The 17782-nt window shown below is 33.5% G+C and overlaps 1 protein-coding gene across 6 annotated transcripts in view; it reads left to right on the top strand.

Annotated features, from left to right (window-relative positions):
• The window catches only part of LOC127083878 (MADS-box transcription factor 23), a 105001-nt gene extending 87660 nt beyond the window's left edge, over positions 1-17341 (top strand). For 2 of the 6 annotated variants that reach the window (XM_051024246.1, XM_051024240.1), the window contains 6 exons: positions 15889-15967; positions 16058-16119; positions 16262-16361; positions 16451-16492; positions 16578-16661; positions 16831-17019. In XM_051024246.1, the coding sequence (XP_050880203.1) occupies positions 15889-15967; positions 16058-16119; positions 16262-16361; positions 16451-16492; positions 16578-16661; positions 16831-17019 (556 nt within the window). Of the gene's footprint in view, positions 1-15888; positions 15968-16057; positions 16120-16261; positions 16362-16450; positions 16493-16577; positions 16662-16830; positions 17020-17071 lie in introns of those variants that run through there. The other 4 variants (XM_051024280.1, XM_051024271.1, XM_051024260.1 and 1 more) reach the window with 4 other exon arrangements.
• The last annotated feature ends 441 nt before the right edge of the window (positions 17342-17782 follow it).

Raw genomic sequence — 17782 nt, 5'->3', positions numbered from 1 at the left:
GTTGAAGACTTTGTAGCCTTTAGAGCGTCCATAATATCTTAACAATAAACATTTATGTGCCTTATAATCAAACTTTCCAAGATTCTCTTTAGTGTTCAACATAAACCACTCACAGCCAAAAGGATGAAAGTAAGAAATGTTGGGCTTTCTGTTCTTCCATAATTCATAGAGAGTCTTATCCAGAATAGGTCTAATAGAAAACTTGTTATGAATATAACAAGATATGTTAACTATTTCTGCCTAAAAATGTTAAGCCATATCAGTCTCTTAGATCACGATGCGGGTCATTTCTTACAAAGTCCTATTCTTCCTTTCTGCAACCCCATTTTGCTGTGGAGTTTAGGACAGGATAAATCATGGGAAATGCCATTAACATCAAAAATATTTTCAAAATGTTTATTTTCAAATTCGCCACCATGATCACTTCTGACTCTGACTATTTTATAATCCATCTCTGTCTCACTTGTGAGCAAAAAGTAGAGAACACAGAATGTGACTCATCCTAATGTTTCAAGAACTTTACCCATGTCCAACGACTATAGTCATCAACGATGACCAATCCATATTTCTTACCATTTATAGAGGTGGTCTTCATTGGCCCAAACAAATCAATATGCAGAAGTTCTAACAGTCTAGAGGCAGAAACAATAGTTTTCACTTTGAAAGAAGTTTTAGAAAACTTGTCTTTCTGACATACTTCACAAAGAGCATCTGAAGCGAACTTCAGGTTGGGTAAGCCTCTGACTAATCCAAGCTTATTTAGCATAGAAATCCTTCTCATGCTAACATGGCTCAAACGTTTATGCCATACCCATTGCTCTTCATTAACAGACATTAAACATTTTACATTTTGATCCTCAAGATCAGAAAGTCTAATTTTATAAATGTTATTATTTATCTTCCCCTTAAAAAGGATTGTACTATCTTTCTGACTAACAGCCTTACACGACATTTGATTAAATATGATTTCATAACCATTATCACTAAGTTTACTAATAGACAATAAGTTATGCATCAAACCATTGACCAAAAGAACATTAGTAATAGAAAGAAGTTTACCATTACCAATAGTTCCAGAGCCAGTGATCTTCCCTTTTTGGTTTCCTCCGAAACCAATGAATCCTCCAGGCTTAAGTTCTGAATCTTGGAACATAGTCCTTCTTCCTGTCATATGTCACGAGCATCCATTGTCCAGGTACCATGATTGGTGTTTCAACTGAGCTGCTAAGGATGTCTATAACATAGATGATCTTATCCTTAGGTACGCACTTTATAGGTCCTCTCTTATTAGCTTTCCCGAAGTTTCTTATACCCTTGGGTTTGTGCAACATGATAGTCAAGTGAAATTTGTGCATGATACTTAGGTTTCAGAACTAAGTTCTTATCCTTAGTAAGTTTCTGTGTCTGTGCAGAAAAATCAAGCTCAGTGCCAGCAGGCATGAAATGCTCATAGGGAGGTTTCGATTTAACCTTCTTACTTTCGTCAGGTTTTAAAGTTTTTGTACAACCTAAACCTTTATTTCCATTTCTGCTAACTCCACAGATCAAAGAAGCCATTTTACTTCTATTTATGCTTTTATCCAAAAAGTACTGGAATGATCTGTCATATCTAATAATGCAATAAGTACATGAAGCTTCTGAGACTATTTCTTCCTCTAGTTTTGAACTTTTACATTCCAAAGCAGAGTTGTTACTTTCTAAAGAAAATAATTTTTCATTTAGGGAAGAAATGTTTTTCTCAAGTTCACTACGAGTTTCAGAACAAACTACTTGGACTTGTTTAAGGTCTTTGTACTTGCTTTGAAGACTCTGGTACTTTTCCATTATTTTAGAGAGACATGACTCTAAATCAAAACGAGATAGTTCAGAAAATACCTCTTCAGAATCGGAGTCTGATTGTGATTATAACAACATCTTATCTTCTAGTTTTTTAGAACATTTTGGATCAGCTGTTGTTACTATCAATGCAATGTTGGCTTGTTCCTCATCAGAATCTTCTTCTGATTTTGAGTCATCCCATGTAGCCATCAACCCCTTCTTGCCTTTATAAAAATTCTTCTTAGGTCTTATGTCATTTTTCAGCTTAGGACATTCATTCTTGTAGTGGTTTGGCTCCTTACACTCAAATTAGATAACCTCTTTACCATAATCTTGCTTCTTATGGCCAAACAAAGTATCTGAACGACCAACAGTCCTCCTAGATCCTCTGAACTTTCCTTGACCATTATGTTTGTGCTTCCAGAGTCTGTTGACCCTCTTTGAAATCAAATACAACTCATCATCATCTTCTGAGTCTTCATCAGAAACTTCTGATTCTTCCTCAGCTTGATAAACTCTTATCTTCTCAGGCTTAGACTTTAAAGCAATAGATTTACCTCGCTTTTGAGGTTCATCTTCCTCGAGTTCTATCTCATGGCTTCTCAAAGAACTAACAAGTTCTTCAAGACTTATACTGTTAAGATCCTTTGCCAGCTTCAAAGAAGTTACCATAGGTCTCCATTTTTTAGGGAGACTTCTTATTATCTTCTTGACATGGTCAGTTGTAGAGTATCCTTTGTCCAGAACTTTCAGCCCTGCAACAAGCATCTGAAATCTTAAGAACATGGTCTCAACGGTTTCATCATCTTCCATTCCGAATGCTTCGTACTTCTAGATTAAGGCAAAAATGTTTGTCTCATTTACTTTAGCATTCCCATCACGAGTCATCCTCAGAAAATCAAATATGGACTTAGCAGAATATTTGTTTGTTATCTTCTCATATTCAGTATAAGAGATCACTTAGCAATATAGTTATATCCTTATGATGATTTTTGAAATCCTTCTTTTGTTGATCTTTCATAGCACTTCTTGCTATATTATTTCCTTCAGCAATAACTAGGTGAACATAGCCATTGACTACAAGATCCCAGAGATCAACATCCTAACCAAGAAAGAAACTTTCGATTCTATATTTCCAATAATCAAACTTCTCACCATCAAAGATTGGGGGTGTAACACTATAGTGATCTCTTTCATTGGTGTTAGTAGTGGCAGCGTTATTGTTAGCAACGACCATTGTTTCTCATACAAATTAGATCGGTACTGACACGGTGAAGTGTTGATAAAAACTTTATCACAATTAGAAAGAGGGGTGAATTGGGTTTTAAAAACAAAAGTTTTTTATCAACTCAAGACCACCAGTCAAATACTAAGAACAAATGAGATAAAAACACGAGTATTTTTACTCCATTCCACCCTCAAAGGTGATTTTGCCTTATACACAAGGACTTAATCCACTATAATCAAATGATTAAATAATCACAAAGAATAACCTTCTTTGTCTTCTCAAGGATCCGACTATACCCTAGTATCCTTAAGGAATCTCATGCAACACGTTTGAATCAAAGGTTTTGTGTTACAAGATGCTTCTACACAAGCCGAATTTACCCAAATCAAATACAAAACACTTAAAGAAAAATATGAACAAAGTCTAGATCTTTTTCACGTGGAAAACAGTCTTATGAAATTGTTGTAGTAGTCCTTCAAGTCTCCAAGTCCCACTTATATAGCATAAGAAAAGGAACTGATGGAGGGCAAAATAGGGATACCAAATAGAGTGGTTGTCCACAGTTGCATTGGTAAAAGGAGTGATACAACGTACAATCCTTCGTCCATAAATTCAGTGAAAGGTGTGATGTATAGTACTGTCATTTGCCCACAATATCAGGTAGTGGAAGGAATATTTGATTTGTATCATATACTATTTGATCACATGTCATTTTGAATTTATCTTCAAATTCATTGGCTTCTGATGAAAGTTGATGAAGCATGAAATGAAGAAACATACAGCTGGATTCAGAAACTTCAGATTCTTCAGTCAGAATCTTGACTGCGTCAGCAGTCTGCCTTGAGATCTCGAGTATCTTCAGAATCTTCAGACTCTTCAGTTAGAACTTTGATAACCTCGACATCTGACTTGAGATCTTCAGAATCTCTAGCTAAGTAACTAAACTTCAGAAGCTTAATGATCAGAGTCACATCCAAAAGCAAAAGTAGAGAGAACGTTGAAGCAACAACATAATGTTTGTTCAGAAACTTCTCAGGAGTGAATCATCATAGAAGTAAAAAGAACATTGCAGCAGCAACTTGACATCTTTCAGAACTTCTCATGATTAGCGCAGAAGCGGAATTTGGAACACAATGTTCAGAAATTGATGACGTTGCACATCATAAACTCAGAATCATGACTGTTTGTTAAATCTACATAATAATAAACCATTAGGGTACCAAAATTATTCTCACATAAATACAACATTATTATCATTAAAGCTCAAGATATATATGCAAAACAAAATCTTGTTCTAACAGAACATGCTTCAGTTTATAAGTGATCAATGCACATATCTAGGTGTTTCTCCAACACACAAAGGTCACAAATGTCTCAACTTAGAAGGCAGGATCTTCATCTCAAATGATGTAATTTCCAATGAAACAATGTTTCCTTGCAAAACAAGTTATCTCAAGGCAGATGACACTTCAAAATTTCAACCAAGCCTATCATCTAAAACTTCAAACTTGATGTTGTTCCTACCTAAGTCCAACTTCATTCCTCACTTAGATCGGGCTTCACCTAGTCATGTGCCTCCAACTATCCAATCATTTCATAACACTATAGACACAACTACCTTACCTATAGACCATAATGCATTACATGATGCACACAACCAACAAACTACTTCGGGAAAATATCAACCATCACCTTAAGAATTACTTAGTAGATCTTCACATATGTTAGACACTTGTCAATTTCCACCTATTCCCTCGACTCCACTTGTCATATATGAGTCACCAATTGTATCAGATGCACCTATTGAACATCACCATGCCATAACATCACATAAATGACAGTCCATGTTTGAGTCTATTTCACCATCTTTTCACACTCAAATCACTCAGGCCCCACTCCTAGTTAATGATTTCTCCATCCTCACTAGATATAAAATTGGGAAATCCAAACCAAAGGCTTTCATAGTTCACGATGAACCTACCATAACAAAGCAAGCCTTAGCTCACCCTGAATGGTTCCAAGCTATGAAATCAGAACATGAGTCACTTATGAAGAATAATACATGGGTTCTATTTACTCTACCACCTGATAAGAAGCTAATAAGATATAAGTGGGTTTACAAAGTGAAAGAGAATGCATATGGTAGCGTCAATAAATATAAAGCATGAATTATCACTAAAGGCTTTCATCAACAATTTGGTTTTGATTTCCCTGAGACATTCTCTCTAGTCGTGAAACCTATCACCATCAGGATCATACTCACACTAACAATCACTTGCAAGTTGTAAGTTCAACAAGTGGACATCAACAACGCCTTCCTCAATAGTGATCTGCAAGAAGAGGTTTACATGAAATAGCTATTGGGGTTCCCTCACACAGATGCAACTTAATGTGCCAACTGATTCAAGCTATTTATGGCTTGAAACAAGTGCCTCGTGGATTGTATCTAAATTTCCATCAAGCCCTATTGCAGTTTGGGTTTATCTCAATTCAATGTGACAACTCTTCTCTTTATCTACCATCATCATAATGTAATTATGTATGCATTAGTGTAAATAGATGATATCTTACTCACATGGTCTTCATCATCTCTACTTCATAAACTCATTGACAAGCTTCACGCAACATTTGCTCTAAAGAAGCTAGGTATCCCTCAATATTTTCTTATAATTGAGGTGCATCATCAACCTAATGGAGCCATTCTCCTTACTCAAACAAAATATATCAAGGATTAGCTTGCTAAGATTAACATGACAAAATCCAAGGGTGTGAGACTCCCATGTTCAAAACTTGTAAACTGAGTAAACATGGAGATGACAAGCTTCCTCGTCCCTTCCTTTACAGATCCATAGTTTGAGTGTTGCAATATATAACCTTAATTTGACCTGGCATAGAATTTTGAGTCAATAAACATGCCAATACATGGCTGAACCACTTAAATATCATTGGAGTGTGGTCAAACGTATGTTAAGATACCTTAGTGGCACAAGCTCCCATGGATTGCTTCTAGTTCTTGCACATTCATTGCACAAAATCTCACTAAAAGCATATAACGACTCGGATTGGGCAAGTGATCTTGACAAAAGACGTTCAACTTCAGGCTCATGTGTGTTCCTTGAACCTAATCTTATAGCTTGAAGTTCTAAGAAGCGATCATTGATGGTAAAAAGTTGTATGAATCGATGACCATTAAAACTCAGGGTTTTGGTCGACCCACCTAACCCAATAAAACACAAATTTGAGTCCGTTTTTTTTGCCCTGGCATGAAAAAATCCATTACCCAAATTAGTACTCATCTGGAGTGTATAACTATAAATTCTAAAAATTATACTAATATTTATGTGATTTTTTTTTAAAATAACCAACATTTTCAAATTATATACCAAAATAATCATATTTTCAATTTATTTATCAAACTAACCATGTTTGTGAGAGCATGCGCCATTACATTTGGTGCATGCATGTAAAATGTAAGAGCATGCGCCAATACAATTGGCGCATCCATGTAAAATTTAGGAGCATGCGTCACTACAATTGGCGCATGCATGTAAAATATAGGAGCATGCGTCACTGCAATTGGCGCATGCATGTAAAAACATGTCAAATGTAGGAGCATGCGCCACTATAATATGAATGTAAAATGTAGGAGTATGCGCCACTGCAATTGACGCATGCATGTAAAAAAAATAAAGAGTAGTCACATGCATGCGCCAATTGTTGTGGCGCATGCTCCTACATTTTACATGCATACGTCAATCGCAGTGGCGCATGCTCTTATATTTTACATGCATGCGCCAATTGTAGTGACGCGTGAATACAAATTCATCAACGCATGCATCATAGCAAATGACGCATTTAATCATTTTTAAAAAAAAGTGGTTATATTGGTAAATAATTTAAAATTATGGTTATTTTCGTATTATTTTTGAAAAAAATGATTATTTAAAAAAAATTCATTTATGTTAGCTCACTAAAAAAACACTTAGATAACATGAGAGTGAAGTTTGGTTCTTACTATGTCATATTATACATTTTATTTCTTTTAAAGATAAATTTATATATTTGTACATCAACGAGACTATTAAAAAGAAGCAGAAAAATTTATTTCCTCCATTTCTTTTTAAATGTTATTTTTTGATTTTTTTACCCATACCAAGAAAGTTAATTATTATTGTTACTTTTTCAACAATAATTTTTCTTTTATCTATAATATTCTTAATTATTTATTACATTCATTTTACTTTTTCTTTTCCCCTACTAATTATTTAGGGATAATTTTGAAAAAATATAATTAATACTATCTTGAATTTAATAAATAACAATTAAAAAATAACAAAACTTTTTTAGGAAAGAAACATTTAAAAAAGGAAGTGAGAGAGTAATACCTTAACTTAATCTCATAAAAAATGATTGATCAAATACTCTCTTTCATCGCTCATAAAATGAGAACAAAATTTTCAACTTGCTTCTTTATTAAATTAGTTTTTAATTGTTTCATGTTTCCCTTTACAACTTCCTTATATTCTATTACTTTGTGTTGGGTTGGATATTTGTGTGTTATTTTGAAAAAAAATTAACTATTATATTTAAAAATATGATATACTATTTAAAAAAAAAAGATTATAATACTTAAAACAAGTATTTTATTTAAAGTAGTATACTTTATATATTGGATTAATAATAAATGTTATGAGGGTTTTATTTTAAAATTTTAAATAAAAATAAAAAACTAATTCGTTTATTCGTGGCCCGTATACGATATGACTGGTTAAAAGAAATTAATTATCTAACAAAAAAACCTCTTGTATCTATGTATATGAACAACAATCTCTACCAAATTACAAGAGACATAAGGCTTTTCATCAAACTAAAGAAATACTATATTATACCAAATCCTCCTAATATAGACTCATAGCACCTGGCCTTCCATACTTCATAAACATAACATCCATAAAAACATCTTCGTATCAACGAAAATATCTAACTCATGTGGATATTTTCTAATACCTCTTAAATCAGAAGTGTATAGTTAACATATTGACGATTTCAAACTACTGATTTTGACGAGTCAATTGAAACCTCCTAAAATGATTTAGTTGATTATGTTTTTTTCAAAGCCTAACTCAAACACTTCACAATCGATAATAAAATGAAGTGAGCAAATGGATCACCATATTTTAATTCTTTAAATATTCATCTCCCTTATCAAACAACTATTAACCAACATTGCAGAACTTTCTAAGAAAATACAAACTTGAATCTAACTTCTCCTCTTCGCGTTAAATACAAATACGAGGAACTTAATTACAAGTATAATATTGAAAATATAAGTTTCAGGAGAGGGAAACCAACCGAATATTATGCCAAAAGAAAATAGAGTACTCATTACCCATATTTTTTCACAAAGCCTCGATAAACCAATTTAAGACAACATTTCTAGTTGAAAACACCACAAGAAAGACTTGTTTTTTTTTTGAATATTTTAAAATGAAGTCTCCTTAATCGGAATATATATATATATATATATATATATATATATATATATATATATATATATATATATATATATATATATATATATATATATATATATATATATATATATATATATATATATAATTTAATAAATTTAAAAATTAAATTTTTATATTTATAATAAAGAATGGTGGGAGTATCTCGTTAATGACAATAACTCCCATATGCCAAAATACATCTTTAAATAAATTAAAATTTGTTGTGTGAAATGATATAATTCATTAACTTTTTTAATCTATCATGTTGAGAAATTAAAAGGTTCGATCACACCAAAAAAAATCATGTGTTGGGAAAAAGAATAATAGAAACCATAATAATTGATCTTCAGTAAAAAAAATAACTCTCTGTACAATATTACACCTCTGAGATATTGGATTAAACTTTAGTATGGTCGAAGGATAGCTTATTGGTTCGACAAGACCTTTGCATGTTGTTGAAGTCTGTTCACATGTTGTAGTCAAAATATGCTAGAATTGTTAGCATGTCGAATTGGGCTTGTTTGTCATGTCTAATTGTTTAAATTAGTTTGTTCTCTAAATTAACTTGTGTAATGAGCATGTGTTTTAGTTTTCTTATAAATAGCATATTAGTCTCTCATCATTGTATAACGCAAATCCCAATTAGGGTGAGAAAGGTTATTTGCTACTCTGTAACACTTGTAATCTTGTTCCCAAAAGAAAGTAAAAGATGACAGTTTATAACCAATTTCACTGTGTTCTTCTTGCTTCCCTCTTTTCTACCCTTGTGAGTTTATTGTCGATCAAGAAACTAATTATACTTTGTTATTCCTGCATCATTTTTCACAACAAATTGGTGCAATGAGCATGGAAAAGATGTTGTCAACAAAATATGAGATTGAAAAGTTCACCGGAGTGAACGATTTCAGTATGTGGCGCTTGAAGATGAAAGTCATACTAGTTCAGCATGGTTGTTTAGAAGCGTTGAAGGGAGCCGAAGTCATGGACGTTGCGTTAACGGACAAAGAAAAAATGACTATAGTAGAGAAATCCCACATCGCCATCTTATTGAGCCTTGGTGATAAGGTTCTTCGACAGGTTTCGAAGGAGACGACAACGTCAGAGTTATGGGTGAAAAACTCGAAAGTTTGTATATGACCAAATCGTTGGTCAATGGCATATACCTGAAGCAAGCTCTGTATTCATTCAAGACGAGTGAATACAAAATTTTGGTTGATCAGTTGGATATGTTCAACAAGCTGATTCCTAATCTTTAAAATATCGATGTCAAGATCGAGGATGAAGATCAAGCGTTGTTGTTGTTATGTGCTTTGACCATATCACATGCTCACTTCAAAGAAACTCTCTTATATGGAAGAGAGTCTCTGACCTTTGAAGAAATTCAATTAGTCTTGTATTTTAAGGATTTGAGCGAACGAAAGGAGCACATGCCATCTTCGACTAGTGAAAGCATGTCGGTTAAGGCGAAATTCACAAAGAGAGACGGCAAGTTCGATAAGAAGAAGGGTAAAAGTTAGCAAAAGTCTTATAGTGATGATGCATCTGGAATTCGATGTTATCACTGTAAGAAGGTGGTCATACAAGAAAAGTGTGTCATGAACGCATGAAAGATCATAGAGGTAAGGATAATGGAAACACAATCATTGTTCAAGATGATTTCGACTCGTCTGAGGTTCTTGTGGTTCAAGCAACGACTCAAGTAAATAGTGGATTATGGATTCAGGTTTCACTTGGCACATGACTCCAAATAAAGATTTGTTCGAGGAACTATATGATCAAGATGGTGGATCTGTATTGCTTGGAAACAATAAAGCTTTCAAGATTGTAGATGTTGGATCTGTCAGATTCAAGCTCCATGATGAGTCAATAAGGTGGTTGACTGAAGTCAGGTATGTACCTGATTTGAAGAGAAATTTGATTTCTCTTGGTGAATTTGACAAGAAAGGATATGTTTTCCAAGGAGAAAAAAATACTCTAAAAATCATGAAGGGGCCAAAGGAAGTTATAAGAGGCATGAAGAAACAAGACTTGTATACTCTTGAGGCTGAAGTTGTCAGTGGTTGTGCAGATGTTGCATCCACGAAACCTTTGTCGAAGACAAAATTTTGGCACATGATATTGGGCCATGTCAATGAAAGGGGTCTGGACGAATTGAGGAAACAAAATATACTTGGTGGAGACAAAGTCAAAAAGTTGAAGTTTTGTGAACCCTGTGTACTTGAAAAATCTTACATAGTGAAATTCAACATATACATAACATTGTCTAAAACTCAACCCATTAATTAACATTACCATGAACTGAAATGAAGAAGCCCAAAACACACGAACTCAGAAAATCGGACAAGATGATCGAAAACTAGAACCGTCGTGTACCAACCCAAATCCCTGCCACCAAGCAATCTTTGTCGAGCCGTGTACTTGTGATTTTGATGCCATCTGACGATATCTTGGATTCTTTTATGCCTTTTTAGTTTCTGGAATCTCGATAAACATTAATTTTCTCTTCATCACTTAAAGTTAAAACATACTTCTACATATTATATATCACCTTGACCACAATTTTGTATAAGTATTCGAGAAGATAAATTAGATGAAAATGACTAGGGGAATCATGATGATTAATCTTTGGCGCCAACGTTAATATTCTGAACTCATATGGGATCAAACTTTTATTACCATCATGTTTAATAACAAAAATCTTTAATTTCATGTAAAACAAATGAGTTTGGCAATTACATGTCCTCCCCTGCTCAAGACTAATGTAGTAATTTTTCTAATTAGATCCATGCTTCTAATGATCAATTCTTTCTCAATAATATGATCCCCTAGTTATTCATTCTCAAGATCAATCATGATGACTCGTCTTGTTAGTTGTGTTCACACTCATCAACGGTAAGATCTAATCCACGTGAATTTCCATGATCTTCTTTGAATCAAAACCTTAATGGATTCTTTTGAATCAATCGTTAATCCTCTCCCTTCATTATAGAATACAGATGTAACTCTATAAGGATTTCTACATGATTTCAATCATATCATTTATGTTACTGAAAGTAAGTTTGAATATGTGTAACTTGAGGAGGTTGAATCGTTTATTCTTGCTCATGAGACAAGTATTGAAAAGTTCAAGAAGTTCATGTTGTTACAATTTCGATTAATCTCACTTAGTCAAATAGACTAGGTAACTCCTCTAGCACATTTGTCCCTCACTCTATTGCTCCAACATGTAAGTCTCACAATTCCAATGGCTCTTGTGTGGTTTTTTCTAGATTTGGTGAATCTAATTGTGGAGGTGGATGTCACTGTGATGGTTGTGGAAGGTTCGATGAAATGTAATGCCAAATGCACTTCAACTTTGGTCACATAGATTCCTTGTGCCTTTAGTGTTTCAACCAACTCCTTCAAGCATTTATCCTTGTTAATCTACATAAATTCATAGCTCCTAGAGCCCCTTATGTTAATTCCACTGTATTTAATTATTTCTCCTATAACTTTCAATGTTTACGGCTTACCTCACAACTTTTATATCTCATTAATAGGTTACCAATTGTATCCATTCACCATGTCACTCCTTATTTCACACTTTTAGGTCAACAATTTGATTAAAAAAATCCTAAATTATTTTTGTTGTGATTGTGCTCCCTTATTCATGCCCTATAAATCTCACAAAATTTATTTAACATCTCATGAATGTCATTTCATAGGGTACTTCATTACTCACAAGAGTTATAAATGTTTGTCAATTAGCGGTAGACTCAATATTTCTAAGGATGTCTAGTTTAATTATTCTAGATGTCCTTATCCTTTCTTGTTTGATTCTCCTGTCATAACTTCCCATCCTAGTTCTACCACTTCATTTCCTCTCTCCGTTCTATAATGAGTGACATATTTGAAATAAAAGAGTGTTCCAAAATGAATTATCTATTTCAATTTCCAATGTATCTTTTTCAATTTTACCCTCTAATTAATATTAATTTCATCATTTCCAATACATGATAAGGGTACTTTAGTAAAAATAGCATTCTCTCTCTTTCATTTGTTTATTTATTTATTTTAATTTGTGTGAAATAGTCAACTAGATCACTCATTATGGGACGAAGGGAGTATATCTTTGGATCTTTTGCATGTCATTTTTATCACTCTTAACCGTGAACATATCCTTCTTTCATCCATTGGTCCCTAGTCACCTCAAGTTTCTAATTTATCTTCCCATATTGGTGACATGACACCATATTTACCACAAACCTTTGTCCCTCTTTCACCTGAACCATTAATCTCTAACAATCAATACACCTCACTTATTTCTTCTAATACCATAATATACCCCATCATTAGTCCCGCCATATCTACCACTTATCATGCCTTAATCTCTTCTTCACTCTTATCTAGTCACAGACTAATATACTATCCTCTATCTCACACACTCACCTTATGAAAACTAGGGTAAAAAATGATATTATTAGCCACAAAATTCATTCATCCATTCCTAACATTGAACACCATAACCACCAAATAAGCCATCCAACAAGCACACAAACTTACTACCATGGAATCTAACTCTGATGCCTTAATATTCAATAAAACTTTGATTTATGTTCCTATGTATGAATTGAAACAAGCTTCCAGGTAGTGGTTTTACAATATGAAAAAACACTTTACTTCTACTAATTTTCCAAACCAACAAGTGTGATCCCTCACTTTTTAATTTTAATTTTAAGGCTTCAATTGCACATTTCTTGGTTTATATGGATGATATTATCCTTACTGAAAATTTATCTAGTCTTTTGAGTTTAATCAAATGACACAAGTAGCTCCTTCTTAAACAACTTGGTGATCTTGATTATATTCTTGGGATTAAGTAAATAAGCAACACTCAGACACCACACTATTGTCTCGAACTAAATACATTAGTGACCTTTTGAATAAAACTCGTATGTATGATTTTAATCATGTTTCCATTCATATGAGTGACATCTCTGATCTCTCCAAACTTGACTCATATTCTTTTGACAATCCTACTTTATTTAGGTCAATAGTTAAGGCTTTTTATATGCCACAATTACTAGACCAAAGTTTAGCTTCTCTATCAATAAAGTGTTCCAATTTATGGCTAACCATCTGGACTCCCAATAGCAAGCAATAAAAAAGATTTTCATATACTTGTTGGACACTCTTCATCTTGGCCTCCAACTTCATCCAGTTGGCCCTAAGAAAGCATTCTCTATGCATAGTTTATCTAGTGGAGATTGAGCAACTGGCCCTAATGACAAAAGATTCACTTTTAGTTTCCCAACTTAATCTTTAGGAAACAAACTATAGTATCCATGTCTAGTGTAGAGGCAAAGTACAAATGTATGCTCTCACTAATTCTGAGATTATGTGGCTCTAGACACCCCTCCAAAAACTTAAGGTTTCCTCTGTATTTCCACTCATTATTTTTGACAATGACAATGCATTGGTATGGCTCATAGCCTCGTTCTTCATGCTAGGACAAAGCACGTGGAAATTATCTATTTTTTATAAGGGAGAAAGTTATTGCTAAAGATCTTCAAATTATATATTTTTTTTAAAAGTAGACATTCTGACCAAGTCTCTTCTTGATGGCAAATTTTTCAAGCCCTTGGTGGTCCCATTGATTTTTCCAAAAGACTCACTTTAATCTTAAAAGGGTGTGAGAGATGTACAATCAGAGGCTTCCATTATCACCTCATCATAACTAACTCAAAGTTTGTTATGCTATAGTATATGCTAAAAGATTCCTATAGAAGCTCCATCTAACTTCATTTGCCACCTCAGCATAACTAACTTAGAGTTTGTTATGACTATATGTAGGGTAAAATATTTATATAAGAGTCAGGATCAATTGACACCAAGTGTAAGTCTAAAAGACTTAAACCAAATCTCAACCGTTAATAATAGGGGTGTTCAAAATCAAACCGAAACCGCAAAAAACCACATTTGATTCGGATGTGTTTGCGTCATTTTTAAACAGAGTTGTACGGCTTGGTTTGGTTTGCAGTTTGTATTTTTAAAACCGAATCAAGCCTAACCAAACCGCATTACGTTACAGCTCAAACTTCATTTATCCCACATTCAACAAAAAAACTCAAACCTATTATTCCTTAACTTTACGATAACGAACGATGTCTCTTACTCACACTTAGGATTTCAGTTTCAACCTTCTCAAACTTATCCTAGTAGTATCGCAGATTTTTCTCATCTTCCTTGTCATGTAAATCTCGTCTCTTCTACTTTAATTCATCCTCTCTTATGTTATTTCTTTTTCTTCTTCTCATCTTTATGTTAATGTTCTCTCTTCCAATTACATTTTTATCGCACCTTTCTTCTGTAATCTCTCATCTCTTATGTTCTTTCTTTTTCATCTCCTCTATTTTTTCTATTTCATTATAATATTTTTGATATTGTTTTATACTACTATTTATGTTTTTATTTCACATCGGTCTAATTTGATTTTTGTATATTGATTGAGAAGTTGTTGTCTAAGTATGATTAATTTTGTTTATATTTGGTAATTTATAAAGACTAAACACAAAGTTATGTTGTTCTCTATAGACGTACGTATGAATCAATAAAAATCTTGTAAAAAAATCGAACCAACCCAAACCAAATTGGTTTAGTTTGGTTTGATTCGGTTTTATTTCTAAAAACCAACCGAATCACACACTTTTTTCTCTTGCGGTTCGAATGACTTTTAGCATTAAAATCATCTGAACCGTACCGCAAACACCCCTAGTTAATAGGAATAAATCACACAGTCATATGAATAGACTATTTTTTAGAAAAAAGAAATAACCATATATTTTTTATTTCATTTAATATGATCGTGTGATTCAATCTTATTAACGATTGAGATTTAATGTAAAAAATTTAGACTTATAGATGATATCAACGGTTCCTGACTCATCTATATAAATCATAATCTTTTTGTAACAAACTCAAAAAACCAATAATAAAATTTCCAGGTTCAATTCTCTTCTTAGGTTAGGTGGCATTATGTATGCTATATTATGTTCTAAACTTCTCATGTTGTTAGTGTCTCAAACACCTTTTTGAAAAAATCTTAAAAGGTTTATTAGGAGGTTGTCCAATGGGTGTTGAGATATCTGAAACGAACCCAAAACACTAGTTTCGTGTATTGCAAACGCTCAGAATCATCTCAACATGTTAAAGATTTTCCAGACTCTTATTCATTAAAGTCACAACAACTACATTACAAATAACTAATTATACAATTTATCACATTGATAAACCTATTTTAATCATAAATAGTTGGCAATGTTTTTTTATTAACTTTGTATATTATGGCAGCATGAAAGGTGTTATCGAGCGCTATAACAAACAGAGAGAAGAACAGCATCAGCTAATGAATCCTGCTTCAGAAGTCAAGGTAATTATTACTATTCTATTCATCTTGTTCCGAATTTTCTCTAGTAATAACTGTTTAAACATATTTGATATCTGTGTTTCTACCTGCTAGTTTTGGCAGACAGAAGCAGCTGGACTAAGACAACAACTGCAGTACCTGCAAGAAAGCCATAGGTAAATTAAATGATGAGCACTAAGCAGTTAATCATAACCTTTTCGGTAAAGGATAATATTGATTTTTTCGAATTTCTGTTATAAGTAAACCAACCAATTTCATATGAAAATGTAAATTGTACGTTCTTTCGGGTAAAAGCAGGCAATTGATGGGTGAAGGACTTTCTGGCTTGGGTATTAAAGAACTACAAAATCTGGAAAATCAACTGGAGATTAGTCTGAAGGGTGTTCGAATGAAAAAGGTATGTCGGGTCAATTCAAATCTCATCCAATCAGTTTTAAGCTTTTTTACGCCAAATTATCGACTGCTACAATGCTGTCTATTTTGCAGGATCATATTTTGACTAATGAGATTAAAGAATTACACCAAAAGGTACCAGGAGGAGTATGGTTTTCTTGCTGTATTTTATGAGCCTTTCTCGCAGATTTCTGACCAATTTCCGTTAATGCCATTGTAGGGAACTCTTGTCCATCAAGAAAATGTAGAACTCCATAAAAAGATGGACTTCATCCAGAAAGAAAATGCAGAGCTACAGAAGAAGGTATATATGAATATAAAAAAAAACACAGCAATTTAAGAGTATTTTAATAATTGTCGTAAATGCATACACATCCTGAACTCGGACACAAGCTATATATCAAGCAAAACTTAGTTTTCATTAGGCTTCGAATTTTCTTGTGCTAAAACTAAAGAGAAGATTTGCATATTAGGTTTATGAAGCAAGGAGTAGAAATGAAGAAAATGTGGCATCGAATCTTTCATGCACTATCAGAAATGGATATGATTTACATGCGCCTATCAGTCTCCAGCTAAGCCAGCCACAGCCTCAATACAGTGAACCAGCAACCAAAGCCATGAAATTAGGGTATTCCCTCGAACTAATAATATACCACATATAGATCCAGTTCTTTCTGATTTGTATAAAAACTAAAGACTTAAATTCTGCACCAGATTACAGCTGCATTAGCAAGAACTGTTTGATAATCAATCACCTGTGTTTTCATTCCTGACAAGCTGTCATGAACCAGTTCAAACATATAATCATGCTGCTATGTATGGGATCTTGTAGTTCAACAGCCACATTGTTCAATTTCAACAGAATAGGGTATGAGATTGTCTATCAAGAAACTTAAAATTGGTGTTAAAGTCCAGACATAATGACTGCCTTTGTAAATTTTATGCAATAAGATATCAATGATTGTTGTGCCTGGTATTGCTTTATATGATTTCTACATCTCTCGTGATCAATTAAATGGAATTTGGAACACAATAATCTTGTATCTATCATGCTCAGCCAATGTTAGCTGAATATGGCGGAAGGTCAGAAATAAACCATATGCACGCCTTTACCGCCATGGTGGGCATTCATTCACAAATTTTCTATGGCAGTGGTCCAAAAAACTGTCACGCCATTCCACTGTGGCTCATGGCGGGCACCATGACCGCCATTTAACAACAGTGAACTCGGCCAGATGTATAATGCTACAACATCATAAATAAATGTATAAACAACTCAACATAGAGGCTTCCTCTACACATATATGGTGAGAGATGGAGAGTGCTTTGATACCTGACAAAACCTCGTTAGCATCTACGCATCTGAAAAAAGGTGTGTTCATGTCCGAAACTGACACCGAAATTATCCTTGGTGTCAATATATTT

This window comes from Lathyrus oleraceus, chromosome 1, assembly GCF_024323335.1.
Source record: "Lathyrus oleraceus cultivar Zhongwan6 chromosome 1, CAAS_Psat_ZW6_1.0, whole genome shotgun sequence".
In the NCBI taxonomy this organism is placed as follows: Eukaryota; Viridiplantae; Streptophyta; class Magnoliopsida; order Fabales; family Fabaceae; genus Lathyrus; species Lathyrus oleraceus.
This window is presented reverse-complemented; position numbering and strand designations above follow the sequence as displayed.